We start from the raw sequence: 21,483 nt of genomic DNA on the forward strand, positions 1-21,483 counted from the left end.
GCGCGCAATTCAGACAGAATGTTTTCCCACTGTTTGCTCCCAAGTATTTTTTTCTGAAGGTGAAGGCCTACTAACCTGTGAGGACCAGTGTAGAAAGGTGGAGTAGTAACTGTATATGTAAGCTCACTGTCGGGGGACTCTTGATTTACAAAGTTAAGCTGTTGCCGTGTTATATGGACCACTTCTGTTTCTTTGATCACAAGACACCGACTGGAACCAGGAGCCTCTTTGGGTGGTTGGTCTGGAACAGGCTCTATGTGCACCATCACCACCTGCACCACGAGGACACCATTATAGATGGAAACCACTCAAAATAGCTCAAAAGACGGCAATGTCAGTTGGTTGGCCAGTCTACCACCACTTTGGTTCATTATTGAATATTGCTGCAATAATTAAATGGATTGTCATGAGATTTGTTACTGGCATCCGTGGTCCACAGGAGGTGAATCCTAAGACTTTGGTCATCCCTTGAGGTTGGCAGTTTTGGTTTTAGGGCAATGTCTTGAGACTTGAAAAAAGAAGATCCCGTACTCTGCTCTTGCTTAGCATCACCATTTATTGACGAAACTAATGTTTCGGCCGGTCAGGACCTTCATCAAGAGTATTTACAATAATGAATACGATGATACAACGATCTTAAATAAATAATGCTAATGTAACTTTTACTTATAATAATAAGTAGTTAGTTTCTTCAATAAATGGTGATGCTGAGAAGAGTGTGGCTTCTTCCTTTTTCAAGATGAATGTGATATTTTCCAACACACCTGCATGAAAGAATTTTTGGATTTTGCTAATTTGTGTAAAAAAGTGTGAGAATTTCTTCTTAGTAAAGTGAAATGTCTTGACAACCAGTGGATGGATTGGTACAACATTAGTACAGACCTTCATGGTTTCCAGAGGATGTATTTGTGTTTGTTTTCATATATTGCCACAAGCAGCTCAAAGCTTAATTTTCCAGTGAAAAATATTAACATCTGACACAACATTTTGTACAGACATTCATGGTCACCAGAAGATGAATCTTATCGACTTTGGTGATCCCCTGATTTGTAGCGCCACCATGAGGTTGACATTTGTGATTTTGTGGAAAATGTCTCAACAACTATTAGATAGATTGCAGTTAAATTTGGTACAGCCATTCATGTTCCCAGGGATGAATTGTAACAACTTTATTCTGGGTCGGGTGAAAATGTTTGTGTCCAATACTTTGGTTTATTATGAAATACCTTACATAACTAATGCCATTCCAATCAGCCTCAGTTGTTATTTGTGTTTAGTGCTAATTAGCAAATGTCAGCCTGCAAACACACTGAGCATTGTCATTGTGAGCATGTTAGCATGCTAACGTAAGCATGCAGAACTGCTAGCATGACTAAATTCATACTTCTATGTTAAGGGGTTATGGTGTAGCTTCAGAGCCATGTTGCCGCCGTAGAATAACTACATGTTGAGGTAATAGGAAGAGACCGCAGAAACTGCAATTGTAGCTTGTATTTTCTCCAAGTTTCTGATGCTGGGGGAGATGGTTGATAGTGCAGACCACGTGAAAAATTCAGTAATTTTCCCCTTTTCAGTAACTCAGATCTAGCAAAGCCATCTCCACTCATGCTCACCACAATCACCACTCTTTATCACAGTGAATGAAAGAAGATCAACATCAACCATACAGGACAATGCTACTATTCAGTAATCAACCAAAGACCACCGTTCAACCGTCGCTCTGTACCACAAAGTGATTAGTGGATTTAAACACCGAGCCCCTTTGGTAATACTCCCGTGACACAAACACACGTTTCTGGGTGAAACTTTTATGTTTTCCACAGGACTTAAACTCAGACTAATTGAAGTTCCCAAACCCTGTCCCAAAGATATTTTTCCAAACACTGTATTCAGCCTGTAATGAAAGGCCAACCAGTGTAAACCTATGTGACGCATTAGAAGAATTGTTCATGATCTGAATGATCATGGACAATTCTTCTGAATTGAAATGGTGTTCCCTCATCTTGTCCTTTTTACTAAATAATATTATGTGAGAGATGTGTTGCTGTTACCCACTTGAGGCTCTGACAGGTTGGGGGGGTCATGGAAATCAGACAGCACCACCTCAAAGTAGTCATCAAACACCTCGTTTCCTAGGTGTCGATAGTAAACCATGGACTGAGACAGGTCTTTCTGCAGAAAGTGGCTGACTGGATAACCTGGATTCAAACAAACAGAAACATGACAAAATTTGAATAAAAAACTTAATAAAAATAAAAAACTCCATGTAGAATAAAATAAGAAAATGAAATCCATTCGCCCGACCCGTGAGCCCTGATGTTGGCATTTTCATGACCTCTCCTGCCTGTGGGGGGCGGGTGATGTTAAAGAGGATGTAGTCGTCGCTGGAGTCTAGGTCTGAAGCCTGGAGGGTGGAGCCTCTCAGTAGAGCCATCTGTCCCTCAGACACCTCCAGCAGCATGTTGGTGATGAGGACCGGAGGGCTGTCGTCCTTCGGCAGGATGTTAATGGGGAACTTGTGTCGGGTCTGATGGGGGCCGTCAGTGATGCGGAAGATGATGAAGTCTTTGGTAGAGTCGCTGTCGTCGTGGTGATAGCGAACCACGCCTGCTTTGATGTCATTGACAGTGAACATGAAGCCCTTTCCCCCTGGATTTCACATGAAACAATCAAACAGAAGTCAATTAAAAAAGAACATTGATATGTGTTGATATGGTCCGTTTACGTTTTGATAGTTTTTTTTTCCTTTGAACCAACGTTTCAAACCCCAAAACTGAAAAACAGAGCAGTTTTGTTTTTCTTTTTGGTGTACTACAGTACAGGCCAAAAGTTTGGACACATCTTCTCATTCAATGCGTTTTCTTTATTTTCATGACTATTTACATTGTAGATTCTCACTGAAGGCATCAAAACAATGAATGAACACATATGGAATTATGTACTTAACAAAAAAGTGTGAAATAACTGAAAACATGTCTTATATTTTAGATTCCTCAAAGTAGCCACCCTTTGCTTTTTTGATAGCGCTGCAAACCCTTGGTGTTCTCTCAATGAGCTTCATGAGGTAGTCACCTGAAATGGTTTTACCTTCACAGGTGTGCTTTGTCAGGGTTAATTAGTGGAATTATTTCCCTTATTAATGGGGTTGGGACCATCAGTTGTGTTGTGCAGAAGTCAGGTTGATACACAGCCGACAGCCCTATTGGACAACTGTTAGAATTCATATTATGGCAAGAACCAATCAGCTAAGTAAAGAGAAACGAGTGGCCATCATTACTTTAACAAATAAAGGTCAGTCCGTCCGGAAAATTGCGAAAACTTTGAATGTGTCCCCAAGTGCAGTCGCAAAAACTATCAAGCGCTACAACAAAACTGGCTCACATGAGGACCGCCCCAGGAAAGGAAGACCAAGAGTCACCTCTGCTGCTGAGGATAAGTTCATCCAAGTCACCAGCAGAAAAGGTGAACGGATGGATTCTACATGCCTGGTTCCCACCGTGAAGCATGGAGGAGGAGGTGGGATGGTGGGGGGGTGCTTTGCTGGTGACACTGTTGGGGATTTATTCAAAATTGAAGGCATACTGAACCAGCATGGATACCACAGCATCCTGCAGCAACATGCCATCCCATCTGGTTTGCGTTTAGTTGGACCATCATTTATTTTTATAACAGGACAATGACCCCAAACACACCTCCAGGCTGTGTAAGGGCTATTTGACCAAGAAGGAGAGTGATGGAGTGCTGCGCCAGATGACCTGGCCTCCACAGTCACCGGACCTGAACCCAATCGAGATGGTTTGTGGTGAGCTGGACCGCAGAGTGAAGGCAAAAGGGCCAACAAGTGCTAAGCATCTCTGGGAACTCTTTCAAGACTGTTGGAAAACCATTTCAGGTGACTACCTCTTGAAGCTCATCAAGAGAATGCCAAGGGTGTGCAAAGCAGTAATCAGAGCAAAGGGTGGCTAGTTTGAAGAAACAAGAATATAAGACATGTTTTCAGTTATTTCACACTTTTTTGTTAGTACATAATTCCATATGTGTTCATTCATAGCTTTGATGCCTTCAGTGAGAATCTACAATGTAAATAGTCATGAAAATAAAGGAAACACATTGAATGAGAAGGTGTGTCCAAACTTTTGGCCTGTACTGTACATCTCAGCAATGTTATAGATTGTTTATTTAATGTATATTATGTTATCACCATTTCACTTTCGCATATCCGTCGACTTACTTACACCTCACTTTGTGCTGGCTTTGTAAATTATAGAGTGTGGTCTAGACCTACTCTATCTGTAAAGTGTCTCGAGATAACTCTTGTTATGATTTGATACTATAAATAAAATTGAATTGAAATTGAATTGAATTGAATTGTAATGCCTACTTAATTTGTACCTTTATAGCCTATTGTATTTAGTTTTCTTGCACTATGTTGAATATGAAACTGTATGTTGTGTTGTACGCTTACGCTTTTCTTGGCCAGGTCGCCATTGTAAATGAGAACCTGTTCTCAACGGCCTACCGGGTTAAATAAAGGTTTAATAAATAAAATAAATCAAAAATTTGTTACCAAGCCAGTTTTGTTTTTGCAAATTTCTTTTTTTCATTATTAGACACGGACCTAGATAAATAGATAGATAGCTAGATAGATAGATAGATAGATAGATAGATAGATAGATAGATAGATAGATAGCTAGATAGATAGATAGATAGATAGATAGATAGATAGATAGATATATAGATAGATAGATAGATAGATAGATACAAAAGGAAACTTACACAGACCTAATATCAAATATCAATACAATTATATATTAATATATTTCAAGCAAATGTGATGAAGTCACAAATACTTATGCTACATAATTTATCTTTATTTAACTATTTATTTCAGACTGATGAAGCATCCTCTGTTTTTGACTCTGCTTTCATTCCCTCAGCAGTCTGCACTGTTGCACTGTCATGTCACTATTGGTAAATGGAATGAACTTGCATGTCAAAATTCCACAAATATTTGGCTGATTTTTCTACAGTTACAGATCTCTGATCTGAAAAAAAGTTCGCTATAGCAAGAGCTTTGTGCCCTCAGCCGTCACTGCCCTCAACAAACTGAAGCAATAATACTCAATAACTCATGTTCTTGTGAATGTGCAGATAACCATAAATTGTCTATCTATCAACAGTATGTGTATGGTTAATGATCAGCAATTTAATCAAGACATTGTTTAGCCCTATTAACTGTTGCTTAAGGTTTGATTTTTGGAACAGCCCAAAGTACCCTGCCTGATGATGCACCAGCTCCTAATGGATTGACTGTTAAGGAGCTTACCATGAATGAGCTTCAAATTAAATTAAAGTAACCAGATAGAAGTGTCAATGTGTGGGTTTGTTGTGTTTGTACCTCTGACGGTGAGCTGTCCATGCTGCAGGCCGTCCACAGTGATGATCCGAACAGCATTCAGATTGTCGTTGTCCACAATCTGGAGCTGCTCCCACATTATTGGCCGAGACTGACCCTCTAACAGACTGAGACCTATAAGACAAATTGTTCATAGAAAAACTACTTAGCTAAGTATACAGTACATGCCAAGCATAATTCTGAAAGATACCAAAAAGACCAGAGAGTTAAAAGCTCTAACTCCACTTTATATTGAGATGAATCCCAATGTCTATACCAGCCTTTTTGGTGTAACCAAGCTTTTACATATATGCTAACTGAATTTTGGCACATAATTCTTGCCTAATGCAGCCTTAAATCTGCATTAATTACTTTTTGACCACACAGAAAAACTCACACTAACAATTACACATAATTGTTAGTATTCATTTGAGTTGTGTTTCTGTCCACTTGATGAATTTAAGTTCAATATTCACTGTTCTTTTAGTTCTGATTTGGTGTCCACCAACTCCTCAGATAAATATCTGGCTATCTTTAGCTGTTAAATCTTTTTTGACCAGCTATTTGCCAACTTTGTTTGTCTGTCAATGCTTGGCACACAGCTTTGTTGCTGGAAACAGATACTCTGCTGCATGTGAAAGCCAGGTTGATAAGAGCAGTGAGACTGAACCGAAGACATTTCAGTAAAAGAGGCTAAAAAGCTCCATTGAACTGGTAAGTTGGGCGATAAGTCCTTTTAGTATTGTCACTACAAGTGATCATTGTTCAAATAAATTGGAGTTATTACATAAACAACTTCATTGCTCTCATGCATTTAAAAAAAACTATGTGCATTTGCAATGTCAATGATAGCATACCCATATTCCAGGACACTCTGGGTGCATTTGTGTCTGCATTCCTTACAGACATGTGAACAGTCATTGATGGGCTCTTCTCAAAGAAAAAATCATGAACCTCAAATTCCACCTGTAAGGGAAGATTACAAAGATTTTCAGAAACCAGTTACAACACCACAATTGTTTTACATACTTCAGAAAATAAGAAAGGGAAGTGCTACCTCGTAATTCCTGCGTTGGGTATGTGAGGAGTTCGGAGGTTGATACCCAATGAGCATGTCATTGAGATCGAGCCATGTAAAGGAAGAGATCGGGCGAGTGTGATCAGACAGATGGGTGATGAAGCCGGCCACAGGCGGTTTGGTGATGTTGAAAACCAAAAGTTGTTTGGGAGTTTCCTCGTCTTCAGCGTCTAGTGTAGCAGTGGAGAGCGGAGTGAGGATGAACTGGTCCACTTCCAGGATAAACATGGACATGAAAGACGGTTTGGGAGGCTGGTTGGGCATTGCACCGACTACCTGCACTGGAATCCAGGCCTTTTCAGACTACACAAAAAAACAAAGTAATAAGTACTTTTTATTTTTTAGCAAATTTGGTATTATAATCAATCTCTTATGGAGTTTATTTAGTGCCAATATTTTAAAAACAAAGACTAAAAGAATTAAAACCATTAAAGCTGTGAGCAAAATAAATAAATAAAAACTTATTTAATATTGACACATTTTACACAGTAAATTGTGCTGACATTCAATTAGCAAGTCCTCCAAACCTATACGACGATTTAAGTTTTATATTTTCAAGCCTCCGCCTTCTAATACGACCCTAAGGAGCACTTCATAAATTAGTGCCCATAGCAGTGACAGGATATGTGACCCACAGGAGCATCCTCATACCTAAACGTTAAAGTCATGGTTTTAAAAACATCGATAACGTTGGTAAACAGTAGCAGTTTAGTTAAGTTTAGGCACAAAAACTACTAAGTGGTATGGTCTCCCGAACAATGGTCTCCTGGGTGAAAGTCCTGTGTTTGTTTACCAACCTTTTTGCGAAATTTGTCGCTCTAACACTTCCTGCTTTGCTCCCGTCATAATTACTGCGGCTACTAAAGGGCTGTGTCGCCTGACAATAAAATGTAAATATGGGTCGTAGTTGCTGATTTTACAAACAACTCATTCAACACATTTTAAAGCTAAAACTTACCAGTACTCAACAACAGCCAAATTACCTGATATATGCTGCCACTCCTGGTGTCCTTGAGATCTAGTCTGATTGCAATGTAGTCTACGTCTGGAGATGGAGGGTCTATGTGCTGATACCTCAGCCCCATCATTAGGAAGTCATCACAGGGAATTTTGCCAAACTTCACTCGCTTCAGACCCTGCAGGCAGTCTTCCGATTTACACATTGCTCTGGCTTTATTATCTGCATAATTACACAACCATAAAGAGATTATACATCACTTTTTGTATAATTGTTTTACCTATTGAGTGTAACTAGATAATGTCTAATCTAGATAATGGTACTGATTCCACACTTACCCTACAAGGAGAAAATAAACTTTTGTGGCTGAAAGGGTTGGCAATATTTTTTCATCAGTATTCAGGAGCCACAGGGTTCTATTCTTGGTCCATTATCACTGATACCCCTCTCAAACAGGTTTGAACCAGTGTTGAATTTGTGTTTAAATGCTTTGACCAGGTTGAGAGATATGGGGTGCCAAATGTAAAAATTAAATTTTATAGCTGATATATTTTGTTAGCACACTTTCCTCACATTTAGCTAATTCTTCTCACATTTAAGACAGAAATTTGTGTAAAACAACATGTTCTTTGCAATTATCAATAATATGCGTAGTGCCCTGCTATGCCCTGCTATGCCTTGCTATGCCCTGCTATGCCCTGTTACGTCCTGCTATGCCCTGCAGTGCCCTGCAGTGCCCTGCTACGCACTGCTATGCCATGAACTACTATAACTACTATTTCTAGTCACAGTTCTATTACTGTTACTGTTATAATTGCCACTGTTTATCGTACCGCCAACCGACACCGTCAGACACCGCCTTCCAAGAGCCTAGGTCTGTCCGAGGTTTCTCCCTAAAAGGGAGTTTTCCTCACCCCTCAAGGTTTCTGCCTAAAAGGAAGTTTTTCCTCACCACTGTTGCACTAAATGCTTGCTCTTGGGGAAATTACTGGAATTGTTGGGTCTTTGTAAATTGTGTGGTCTAGACCTCTTCTATATGTAAAGTGTCTCGAGATAACTCTTTATGATTTGATACTGTAAATAAAATTCCATTGAATTGAAAATAAAATAAAAAGTTAAATATTTAATCTAAATATTTAATCTAACTCTAAATATTAAATCTAAATCTAAATATTAAACATAATCCATATGTTAAATCTAAATCTTAATGTTAAATCTAAATATTAAATCTAAATCTATTCAATTTAATTGTATTGTATTTATACTGTAAAGTCAAAACAGGCATTTTTTCAGGACACTTTACAGGTAGAGTAGGTCTAGAACACACTCTATAATTTACATTCTTGGTGGGCGGCCATCTGCCGCTGCAGAAATCTAAATGTTAAATGTAAAGCTAAATGTTTAGAAAAAATGCAGTGTCCCCACCATCAGCCATGGAATCAGAAGGTGACACAAAGAATAGAATAGGCTGTTGATATTTTCTAAACATTTAGCTCTACATTTAACATTTAGATTTAGATTTAACATTTAGATTTAGATTTAACATTTAGATTTAGTTTTAACATTTAGGTTTAGATTTAATTTTTAACATTTAACATTTAGATTTAGATTTAGATTTAGATTTAATATATAGACTTAACATTTCACTTTTAAACATATTGTTGGCAATTGGATATAACATGTTTTACACAAGTTTCTGTCTCGAATGTGAAAATAAATTAGCTAAATGTGAGGAAATTGAGCTAAGTAATCAAAATATATCAGCTATAAAATTGAACACTGAATATGTCTATGTATGTGACAACCCTGACACATTTTTGTTTTTGTATACATAGATACTGCAGAATGAAACCCTCCGCACACATCAAGTCATGTATGTGACAACATTAGCTGTCCACTGAATATGACATGACATTTTAATGAAGAAATACTCTCCAGTTTTTATTTAACTGATGCCATTGCAGTATCTACGCTAACCTCTTTCAGAGTTGCCATTGTTGTTTTGAACTAACAACCACCTCTCCATGTCGCCACTCCATGTCGTCACACACACCTAAACCACGCCTGCAGCCACCAAAAACTCCTCACAGGATGCTGATTAGTCCAGACCACAGGTGGCCTGGTCACAAACGCAATACTTGAAGTCTGACAACGTGGAATTGTGTGTGATCTTGTGATCCCGCAATTATCGCATGCTCTCTTAATATATGCCATGTAAGGTAACCCCTTGGTAGCATCAAAAAATACAGTGTGGCAGGCAGCCATGCCAAAATTAATCAGACCAGGACAGACTGAGAAGGAAGGGCTGTAAAAACAACACTGCACCAATTTCTGTGTCTGATTCCTCTACAAAAATGTATGCCATCAGAATAATTTTAAAGATTGTATAGCTACATCCAATTCTACACATTGGGGCATTACTGTTTGATTTGTGATCCTGTACAAACAGCTACAGACTATTGTTACAACATAGTATGCCTCAAAGGACAGAAATCACTTTTATACAATTATTAACCATTTATTAACTTTATTTCTAGGTCAAATTTGTTGTTGTTTTATTGCTGTATTTTTTTCTTATTCATTTATGGATAAGCTAGGAATAGGGATTTACCATCATCAGCTGTCAGCCATGCAGTTTTATAGGTTACCTAGCTGCTGACGTAGGTGGATGAAGCTCTCTGGCTCGTCCCCTCTTTTCATAGCTTTCTCTGGCTCTCCGGTGACCAGTTGGCCATGGGCTGGAAGGTGGGTGTCATGGCTACTCAGATAGATGCTGCATTCCAGACTAGACCTCCTTTCATAGTGGAAGGACACCACATTGCCATCCACGATATCAGAGAGAGCGTAGAATTCAGGAACCTCCAGAGATTTGGGCCCCAGCTTTATGATGCTGCAATCAGGTTCCATAATGTCCACATGGAGAGAAAACACCTCCATGTATGTCTCTGTATCCGTGAATCTGTTTAAAAAAAACATAAGAGGATCATATAAACATATGCACATGCTACACCAGCAAGAACAGGAAAAAAAAGAGAATTGGCATGTTTCCCATTTGAAGGATGTCCAGATGTACCTGTACAGTCGAAGCTTGACAGTGTCCTTCTTTAACAATGGGCAGCCGTTATGGACGTACTTTACCTCATCAGCCAGATAGTGGCAATCAAATACCTGCACATATAAAGGGAGAAATCTTAATTATCAAAAATAATGAGTGATTTGGAACTAGTTCATGCAGAACTACCTGGACTTTACTTAGCTGACTTACAGTAAAACTATAGTGCGTAGTTTCTGTCGCCCCCATGAGGAATTCTAAGTAATGACAACAAAACTGTTGGCGCTGACAGGCATTAAGATATTTATGTCTGAGCCCGACCCGAGCAGTCTCATACTAATGACACATGTACGTTTGTTTGTGTGGAAAGCCCGCTTTTATTAAGCAACTGTAGGAAGGCATTTGGAAATGTCAACAGATGACAGCGCACATTGGGCAACAAGCGCACGTTAACACAGGCACGCACCTACATAATAAGCTTTTTTAAATTTAACGTGTTCGATGTCTTATCACGCCGAGCCCGACCCGAACCCGAACATCATTTCTTAATATCTGTCCGAACCTGGCCCGGCTCGGTTCGGGTATCTATCTTCTAGTCCACATGATACAAGCGCAACACCCCCACCCCTCCTCCACGCAGTTGCTAGTAACCAAGGAGGACACGGAGGATTAAAAAAACATGATTGACTCTTCAGAAGGTCATTATCTTCACTCGAGTATCTGCGCGGGAAAGTCATCGGACGCCACAATCTCCTGAACATAGCCATACTGAGAAATCCAGAGAGAGTTGTGTGGAGCTCGTAGTCTTTATTAGCTTTGTAGCAACTCATTAGGCAATGGCTGGAATGTAACGGACGTGCATTAATATCAAAAAGTTACGCACCAAAGCTTTAAAGGCAGGGTTGGTAATGTTGAAAACTAGCAAGATTTGAAAGTAGCAGTGGACCGCGTGGCAGTGATTTGTGGCCGTTTTTACAGAGTTACAGCAGCTACAGATGGTGGATCTTTTTCGCTCCTTTTTCAGAGACCATAACTTATTATTATTATTATTATTATTATTATTAAGACCATCTCAAACAACATAAAAAAGATATTGGAACTGGTTACCAACCCTGCTTTCAAATGTAACAAGATTATGTAAATGTTGCTGAACATCACACAATAGCAGTAGCACAAGTAACTTACTGTACACAGCAATATCTATGTACTCTAACATAAGCTAACATTAGCCACCACAAGCTACTGGTCATACCAGCCTGAGACTGCAGCAACTAAACGTCAGAGTGTATTGAAGGTTATAAGGTTGCATTGAATTGCTTTTTAATTGAACTTTTCCTTTGTATCTGTTATTTCTTCTTTCAAACGTTACAGTCTTGCTTTAACACTTTAACACTTTTACACATGCAGTGTGTTTATGATAGCAGTTTCCATTATTTTCAGACTGGAAGCCAAAATCAGATATTTGGTTAATCCAGGTTAAAGCCAGATGGCTTTTACGTGTACGTCTTGGCATGAAGAAAGCACATAACTTTATTTATTTATGATTGAAGACCAGCTTTCAGATTAAATTTAAACTACACTCAAAGGTTATCTGCCAAGGAACTAATAAACACCAAATCTGAAACTAAAGTAAAAACTCATTTTACAGGACTGTCATTTCCAAATACTTCCTAGCATTTTCCAATAAGTTTGTATGTTATTTGGTACTGGAAAACAGAGACAGTCTTATATTAATAAACTTCCAAATTTTGAATTGCAATTAAATACTAACTCAGGTAGTCTTCCGAACACAGCAGGTCAAGCTAAACAGAAAATGTGTAATTTCCAAGGGCAGAATAAAATAAAATTGAATGGCTTATATTTGAAGAATAAGGTTTCCAATAATACATTAATAATTCATTAATATTTACTTGGGTCACAATGGAACTTTACTATATAGGACATTTCTATTGTCCCTATATTGAAAGTTAAATTACATAGTTCTTTCCAAGAAACTTACTAGGAAATTACAGACCTGTAGAATAAAGCTTTACTGGAACAAACAATCAATTATTTAATATCTAAGGAGTGTTTCCAATTTTTCTGAATCAAAGACAATTTGGCAGATGATGATACATGACTTAAGAACAGACTACTAACCAGTATCTAAACTCATACTAAAAGTTCCAACATACTAGATCTGTGAATCTCAATAAATTGTTTGTGACTAACTCTGATTCAGGTGTTACATTACTAGTACAGTGCCCGTTCAAAATGTGCCTGTTTGGAACGGGCTGATTGCTTGGCCTCTGGTATTGTTGCCCAAAATTACTTACAGAAGGACCCCAAAGCAACCCAACTACTGTATATACTACTGACTTAGTGTGTAGTACTTCAGAGGAAAACATTGTAGGCAAGAAAATGACTCATTCTGGACATTCAAGAGATGACTGTATCAGTCAACACAGAGTCATTAGAGAGGAGATGGCTTGTCAACCTGGAAAACAAAGGAAGAAGTATAGAGGGGTCCCTCCATCCTCTTTTCCCTAAAATACCTCTCTTTTCTCAACTAAAGGCCAGGCTGCTCCAGACATTGAAATACAGCATATCTCCAAGCCATGATGTTTAGGATGAAGGGCAGACAGTTAAGGTCCGTAACAAAGCTTTCACACTTAGCCTTGACCTAACCTAAACCCAAGTGTACAGAAAGCCTAAAAACCCCACAGGGTTTAAACTTGAGAATCAAAGTCCTGGTACAACATTTTCTGTATTTCAGAAATGTTGATTTGCTTCAATGACTATCAATTAAATTTATTTTTCAAAAATTGTATGTACTCTTTACCAATGCACCTGGGCATACAACTGTAGGACCTTGAGGGACAGTTACATTTGGTAGGAACCTTATAGAACCTGCCAGAATGGTGAAATATAAATCAAAAGCCTTACAGCCCAGCACTTAGTTCTTGTCATCATTACCACATGACAACAACTAATAATATATTATATGGTTTCCTACATGTTTGCTGTCAAAAAGTGATATGGAAGCGTAATGCTGTCCTCGGTTTTACTACACGTGGTAATTTGCCTGGAACACGCTGGGGTTTTCCTTGTAAAAGTTTTTTTTTCCATTACCTGGGGCATGAGTTTTCCCACTCGTTGAGTTATGGGCTCGTTTAACACCACCTCCACCTTGCATGCATCCTTCTGACGGGGAATATGGAACTGCAGGTCACTGTCCTGGAGGTAGGCTGACTGACCCCGTCTCACTTTTAATCCCTTATTGACTTTTACAAGGGAACAGTGTGATGAGCAGGTCAATCCCAGCAGAAGAACTGGAAACAAGGTCCAGGCCAGTGTATGACCCTGTGAACCCATCGCTGTCAGTCACAAGCAAGCGTCGGTAGGTTCTTCAAGGGCTGGGTCCAAACCAAAGTTTTCAGGACCACACATCAATAGGATACTTAGGTAAACCAAGGTGTCTTTCTCTTCAGAAGAAGCTTCATTTTCTGGAGCTGTAAATAAATTAAAGAAGTTTAAGTCTGTGGCATTTCTCATACAGAAAATGTCTATTTTTCTACTCTCTATCACTCAGTTCTGTAATATATATAACCTGGACGGCCTAGGAGGAAGTGCAAAACACAACATTTTACAAAGCAAATGAACAAAACTAAAAACACCTCAGAAAAGTATGAGAAAAGTGTACAACTTTTGTATTTCACTGACTGACTGGGAAACAACAGTCAAGTGAAAGAGAATGTGTTTCTGATTTGTCGTGACGTTTACCCATCAAGTTGTGTTCATGTCTTGTTTGCGTTTTCAATTTGTACAAATGAACTGTCATTGGAGTGTTGAGGTTGACTGACACGGCACCGAGGACCGCGCTGGTCCAAAGAGAAGTGCGGAACAGCGCCGGCTACGACAAACGTAGGCCTCTCATCCTTACCTTCTGTTAGTTACTGTAATTTCAAATGCGCGACTAAAGCCAAACCTTGTTAAATCTCCTAGACATAATGGTAGTGGTAGGGTTGTGGTTATGCCATGATATTAAAACATTAAATTATTTTAGACAGTGATTCTTGGATGGATGGATGCCGACCTTCCCTGCTCTTCTCCCCTTCGCATGGAGTTAATATTTTATTGTGAACATTATTATTTATGAATAAAAATATATTCAAATTGGAATTTGACAATAACTTTCATATTGCCACACCTGATGACCGTTTGATGAAGTCAGGCCAAACTGCGCCCCTTTGATATAATCACAACACACCACGGCCTGCTGTGAGCTATTGCTTAAATGGAATAAACCAGCCTGTGCTACTGTAGAATTAGTGAGCTTCACGGGTATTGGTAGTCATATATATATATATTTTTACTTTGAATAGAGCATGGGTAGCTGTTTCCCCTTACTTCCAGTCTTTATGCTAAGCTAGGCTAACCACATGCAGACTGCATCTCTGTACTGAACCTCAAGCATGAGACAAATATCAATCTTCTTATCTCACTCTCTGAAATAAAGCTAATAAGCATTTTCTTTTTTTGACCAATGTAATGTTTATTGCATAAGCAAAACAGTAACTACATCACATTAGTAGTTTTGCATATGATATACATTTCTTTCTTAAATGCTTTGTTCTATAAAGGGAATAACCCTCATCATCAATTCTCCATCATAACTGCAAAGTTTCATTTCTGTTAAGAAGCAGCCAATGCCACAAGACACAATATAATTAAACAACACTACAGTCTACAAGCAGATGTGTAGCACCATCCTGCACCCATTTTTTCAACAATATTTATAAGCACACCTCCATATACAGGAATACACCAACACTGTTGGTTGTTTTTGAACATAAATTATTTATCAACCAGCCTCAGACATGTTCCACATCTCTATTGGTAGACGGTGTGAGCCGACTCTGTGCTCAGCTTCTCAAGAAAAATGTTCATTACGAACAACTGTTGACCTTCCCCCAAGGCAAAACAGGCTCTTTCTACTAATGACATGATGTTTGTCAATGACCTTTGACATTTATATATAGAGTTACCCCCAACATGGGCCTTTCCACTATAAAAAACTTCCTTTCACTGCTGGAGTTACCATTATTAAAAGCCGTATTTCTGCTTTATTTTCAGTGATCAATAAAGTTGCATTGTATCTCACCCTAGATCCCACTGAGGACGTGTGGTGTACCTGTTTTGTATTCGGAAACAGGCTTCAGATGTCATCCTGCCACATTCCTTGTCTAGGACACCTACCCCAGACCTCACACAGAATGCACACTGAACAGAAAAGCACCTTATAATCAGCCTCTGCATTGGGGAACATGTTATAGCTTGTCCCTGTGAACAATGCCTGTGTTTAGAGGAGCTGGAAAGATCATATTCAAGGAGCGGAGTTTCCAGTGGTCACAGAACCCCATTCACATGCAGCAAACACTTGCCTATTAACACATCAAGCAGACACAGAGTAACATTAGCATTCATTTGAGTCGTGTTTGTGTCCAACTGATAAATGTAAGTTTAATATTCTCCCTCCTCTTAGCTCTGGTTTGGTCTCCACCAACTCCTGAGAAAAATATCTCTCTTTAGCTGCTAAATGCTCCACTATGTTCATCAGCTGGTCTCTGTCTGTCTGCTGTTTGTCGCTGAGCAAGTAGTGGACAGTAGCTTTATCAGAGCTTTGTAAATACAAACAGCTGCCTGCTGCTGCTGGGAACCAGGTTGACGAGAGCGGTGGACCAAAAGCAGGTTGAAAGACCAAAAGTTACAGTTGTCAGAACAAGTACTTATATATTTTAACAGAAGTCATTCATTATATTGCCAAAAGTATGTGGACAGTGGTCTCTGTTTTTCATAGTTTGGTCCAATAGTTTTTCAATGAAGGGTCATCTTATATAGACCAAATCACAATGTTTGTGAACAATAACTTCCGTTTCGAAATGTCCTGTGTCCCATGCATACAATTTAATGGCTCTTAGAATATGGGGGTGAGGAACAACTATACTCTCATCTCCTTCATCTAAAATGCATGTTTGATGCTTTCATATGTCGATTTTCACTAACATTAGGTTGAAGACCTACTTTACCTGTTGAGCCACAGACTAAAGAAAATGACACCACCCAAACTAGCAGTCAGTCTGACCGGTGCTGACATGTCGCTGTTCCAAACGTTAGATTTGGTTTAGCAAAGCAACACAGACAGATAAAAAAGCTCAGCAAAGACGACAGATTGGTCGGACCGCCGTATATATCTTACAACCTTACAGGTACGGCTGAAAATGACAACAAAAATAAATAAGTTTGCCGATGTCACATTTCCCCGCAATTTTAATCAACATGAATTTGTCTACCTGTAAGTTATTTTTGTGTTCCGTCTATCTGATCTGTCTATCCGATCCATCTTATACAGTTATAGTTTAGACAATAGTGTTCTTTCAAATTTCAACACAGTTTTGGTTTGGTCCTTTCATGTTTATACATGATAATGCTACCATGCACAAAACCAGATCCATAAAGACATGATTTACCCAGTTTGGTGTGAAAGAACTTGACTGGCCTGGAAAGAGCCCTGATCTCAACCCCATCCAACAGCTTTGGGATGAACTGAACACCGACTGAGAGCCAGACCTGACCATCCAACATCAGCGTTAGACCTTGTTCAACTATGCAGCCAATGCGTAAGTGCCCTAAACCTGCATTTTATCTAATTTCCAGCAGGGGCGACTCCACTGGCTCCAAAAGGTCTGTCTTTATAGAAATCTATGAAAAAATTACCCTACTTCTCAATTGATTTATTAGCTCTGTAAATATTTTCATAATGAGTTTATTGCCTCAATCGCTAGTTCTAAGTTTTCTTCAATAGACGATGAAGCAGGGGATGCTTTAGGGCATGGTTATATACCGTCCTGTTATTGACAGGACTTAGGCTTAGGCTGTGTACATTAAAATATACCTGAACTTATTTTGGGGTATTCCCGGGTTCTTGTCTTAAACTTTGATCCTCTCACTCTCTACTTTCACCTCATCGTTATTTAAAACATTTGGTTGCCTAAAAATGTCTTGTTCAGCGTTATGCCAACATAGCTAGCTAGCTCTAGCATTAGCTAGTAACTTACGGGAAAGTTTGCAGATTTTCTGTACCGCCATACATGCATATGAATGGCACCAGTCCCAGGAGGTCGCATCCCAAGAGTTGAAAATCAGCAACTTTCCTTGTTTAGCGTTTAGCTTAGCACAGTGCCATTGCCATTGCCATTTCAATCATAAACAACACTGGCTTGGGCGTGTCATCCTCCCCAGCTCCACCCTCTCGCCAAAAGTCGTCACAACTTGTTGCAAAAAACCAAGATGGTGACACCTGTATCGCCATAATGTATGCTTCAAAATGTCAGTCTTCAAACCAATGGGTGACATCGTGGCTGCTACGTCCACTATTCTTACAGTCTATGGTTCAGATGCCAAAATAGTTTTGGCCATAGACCATGTTTTTTTTAATGAATGTCACAATGAAAGATTTTAAAGACAGTCAGTCGGATGAAAGAAAAAAAGGAGTACCTTGTCCTCACCAGTCTCCATGCTTAACATGCAGCTTTGTGAGTAATGAGATGTAGAGCAAACCAAAGTCCAACTGCATGCCAGAGCTGAGTGTTAATTGTGTTTTAGCAGATAACACCCTGTCCAGCATTGTGTCACACTAAATGACTGCATCTCACTGATATGAACTGTCAGTGTTGTCTGTCCTGTTAAAGATTCAAATGGCTCGCTGACGGATCAGTGGGGAGGCTGCAGACGGGAGGTGGGAGTGCTGGGAAAGGTCCTAATGTTAAGCTGCCTGGAGCCCTCTGAGGGTCCTGTCCCTGTGTGCAATTGATCCTTTTCCTGTTTTGGCAGAGCTTCATGTTACAGTCGCTATAGAACATTATGTCAACAAGACATTAATGTCAACAAGCCCTCCTATTTCCTGACATGTAAATGGACTGTATTTATGTATATAGCGCTTTTCTAGTCTTAACGACTACTTAAAGCACTGTTACATAGTGCAGGAACCATTCACACACATTCATGCACCAATTGGTTCAGTTTCTTTCCCATGGGCACGACTAAGGACTGCAGGGCCAGGGATCGAAACCACTAACCTTCAGGCGATGGCAGGCGACTGCGCTACCACCTGAGCCACAGCCGCCCCTAACACGTTGGGTACTGTGGATTGTAGTCTGGCTAGTCCACACAGCATTCCGGGATAGGAGAAAAACGTACTCTGGTTTTTTGGGATTTATTTATACCAATCACAATAGTCTTGGGCGGCACTAAGCGCAAAATAGCCTCAGGAAGGTTTTTGTTTTTGTTGAATATGTGCTCGTTCAAAAGTAGTTTTAGTCGCGCAACAGAAAACACAGATAGGACAGATAGTCTAGCTAGCTGTCTGGATTTACCCTGCAGAGATCTGAGGAGCAGTTAACCATAGTCCACAGAAATCCACCGGAGTTTAGAACGCCAACACAAAGGAAGAGGAAGGGGCCGGATCTCCAGTGGCACAGAAGCAATCCCCTAATTGAATCGCCGTCGATTTAGTGGACTTAGATCCTAGCCAGAAGGGCAAAGACCACAAACTTCCCCTTGAATTCACCTCACATGTCAGGAACTGTTTTCTTTCCTGACATGTCATTCAGTTCGAGGATTAGCATCTGCTGAGTGTCAGAGCCAGCAGGTATAATGACAAACTACATTTACATTCCCATAAGCTTGTGGTGGTACAAAATGCACTCCCTAATCCAAACCTAAACAAACCATCAGTGTTGGATGGTATGGCACCACTCTCTCCAGCTCATTCACACTCTCTTCAAGGGGCACTCCACAGTCATTTTACACCTCATAAGGAGTAGCCTACTACTCATGCTGTTAAAACAGTTGCATAACGTCGTCCATGGCCCTGCAGGAGCCTTTCTTAGTCTGGTCACACCAGCATTTGAGAAAGTGAAACTTCAGAGCCAAATAAATTCATTTCAATGGAATTCCTATGGTTATTGGATTGGTTCACTGAGGCTAAGTAAATCCATGTGAATCTTTTGTGTCAAGTTCAATACACACATTTACACTTTTGACCAAAAAAGTTAGAAACAGTGAGCTAAATACAAAAAAACATTTCAATTGTAAGAGAATAAATGTGCTATTTTTCTTTTGAAAATGTATGTAGTCTTGTTTTAATTCCTAATGATGTCATAAGGGTTATCTCGACTTGGGTTTTGAAACTACAGTTTTAACGAAAAGCCTGCATTACAACCTGGGGATGTAAAGTTAAATATGGGGGTATTTACCAGGCAGGGAAGGTCTATCCAAAAAAAATGCTAAGTTGCATTATGTAGGATCCAGTTGACCTGTTTATCAGGGACTAAAAGTCAGGATACCTCAGCCTCTGCTGCTTAGGTTTTGGCCATTCTATTTAAAATCTGTCTCTTGTGAGTTCCCTTATATGAAAGTGTAATATAAAAAATGCTGAAGTACCTCTTTCATTGTTTGTTACAAACTGGGGGGACCAATAAGACATGTATATGAAAAAAACATGAAACATGCTTTCTGTCTGTTAACTCCACACAGCGCAAGCATTGAAAGATAATCATAGGGCATGAAGGTCAAATATCCCACGTAAGTAACCTTTCCATAACCCGGCCGAATTTCATCCTGCCTTTCCCAAAACACAAACTAGTGATGAACACAAAACCCCCAGCTAGGAATGTGATGTGTCATGTAACAAGTGGCTTAAACCACAGCTGGGAATGTCTGTTACATCCATTCACAGCTAGTTCTTCTTCTAATCTTAATAATGACAGGGTCCTCAGCAGCCACAAATTTTCAGAGAAAGACAAGACATCGGGGGAAGAAGAAGGCATTCTGCTGAAAACATGAGTGGATAACATTTGGCTGCCGTCCAGCATAGTCCAAAGGGTGCAACAGAAAGCCTTAAAAAGCTCCCAAATACTCCCTAACTGCCAGAAACAAGAGCGGAGTATGTGATAAATGGGTGAAAGTGCACTACCATTACAGAAAGAAGAGCATGTATGTGCAGTTTTAAAATAATCTCCCCTATAAATACACCATCACTGATGATGACTGAAAACCAGATGTTGTTAAATGTATATCTGGCTATGTTTATTAGCTATTTAGACTACAGGAGTTTACCAAGACAATGAGAGGCAGATTTATCATCAAAATGATAGTTTGTAAGGAGACAGAGGGAAGAGAAACAGACAGACAAATCAAAGTCGTTACGAAGAAAATGACCACAAATAAAAGGAGCGAGAAGACAAAGACATCCAAGCAAACATCTCATTATGTTCCTGAACAACAAAAGTCCCCAGCAGAGATCTCCACATACATTTAGGCATGTCCTTACCTGATCTGCTAACATCTGCCGCTTTTCTTGTTCCCTACCTGCCTGCTCTCCTCTGCTTTCAACTGCAACTCCCTCATTGACAGAATTCTGCTCACTCCTCAGTGACAAACTCCACCCACAAGAGAGTGAGATGAGTAGGGAGGGGGACGGAGGGAGGGACACAGGCTAAGGACGCCTTCCTCCTCTTGCTGCTGCTTCTGCTGCTGTGGGATCAGTAATCGGAGCAGAAAAACCAAAGACAAACAGCAGACTCTGAGATCAAAGTCTTGTCCAAAGTGCCCGGTGGTTTAAGGAGCAGCTTTGTCATTATTGAACAGAAAGCGGCAAAGATAAAAGGCATAACTGTGCACTAATGTAAGGAAAACACCAAAGGAGAGAAAAGGGACCTCATGTAAGCTACTCTATAAAAGGATATCCTGTAAAGCCTACAGACAGTGGTGTAAGTCTGAGGGGAAAAAGGAGAGTAGGAGCAGAAAACGAAAAAAGACAAAGATTTTGTGAAATCAAATCCAAATCATGGTCTTCAACTTTTACAAAAACTGTAGTTACTCGCATTTGATTTTTGAGTTGTCTTGGTTGTGATAACTTGACATATAATTTGTTTGGGATGTCTTTGTAATGACAGTTT

General features: G+C 39.6%; 1 protein-coding gene across 5 annotated transcripts in view; it reads right to left on the reverse strand.

Annotated features, from left to right (window-relative positions):
* The window catches only part of frem1a (Fras1 related extracellular matrix 1a), a 43,034-nt gene extending 22,104 nt beyond the window's left edge, over nt 1–20,930 (reverse strand). For 4 of the 5 annotated variants that reach the window (XM_028564716.1, XM_028564717.1, XM_028564714.1 and 1 more), the window contains exons 1-11: nt 20,856–20,930; nt 13,595–13,974; nt 10,505–10,599; nt 10,080–10,390; nt 7,457–7,653; nt 6,453–6,776; nt 6,253–6,361; nt 5,399–5,530; nt 2,305–2,649; nt 2,056–2,198; nt 76–272 (exon numbers count right to left, since the gene is read on the reverse strand). In XM_028564716.1, the coding sequence (XP_028420517.1) occupies nt 76–272; nt 2,056–2,198; nt 2,305–2,649; nt 5,399–5,530; nt 6,253–6,361; nt 6,453–6,776; nt 7,457–7,653; nt 10,080–10,390; nt 10,505–10,599; nt 13,595–13,837 (2,096 nt within the window). In that variant the 5' untranslated portion in view covers nt 13,838–13,974; nt 20,856–20,930. Of the gene's footprint in view, nt 1–75; nt 273–2,055; nt 2,199–2,304; nt 2,650–5,398; nt 5,531–6,252; nt 6,362–6,452; nt 6,777–7,456; nt 7,654–10,079; nt 10,391–10,504; nt 10,600–13,594; nt 13,975–15,626; nt 15,714–20,855 lie in introns of those variants that run through there. The other variant, XM_028564715.1, reaches the window with a different exon arrangement.
* Nucleotides 20,931–21,483: the final 553 nt, after the last annotated feature.

The sequence above is a fragment of the Perca flavescens genome, chromosome 19 (genome assembly GCF_004354835.1).
Source record: "Perca flavescens isolate YP-PL-M2 chromosome 19, PFLA_1.0, whole genome shotgun sequence".
Taxonomy (NCBI): Eukaryota; Metazoa; Chordata; class Actinopteri; order Perciformes; family Percidae; genus Perca; species Perca flavescens.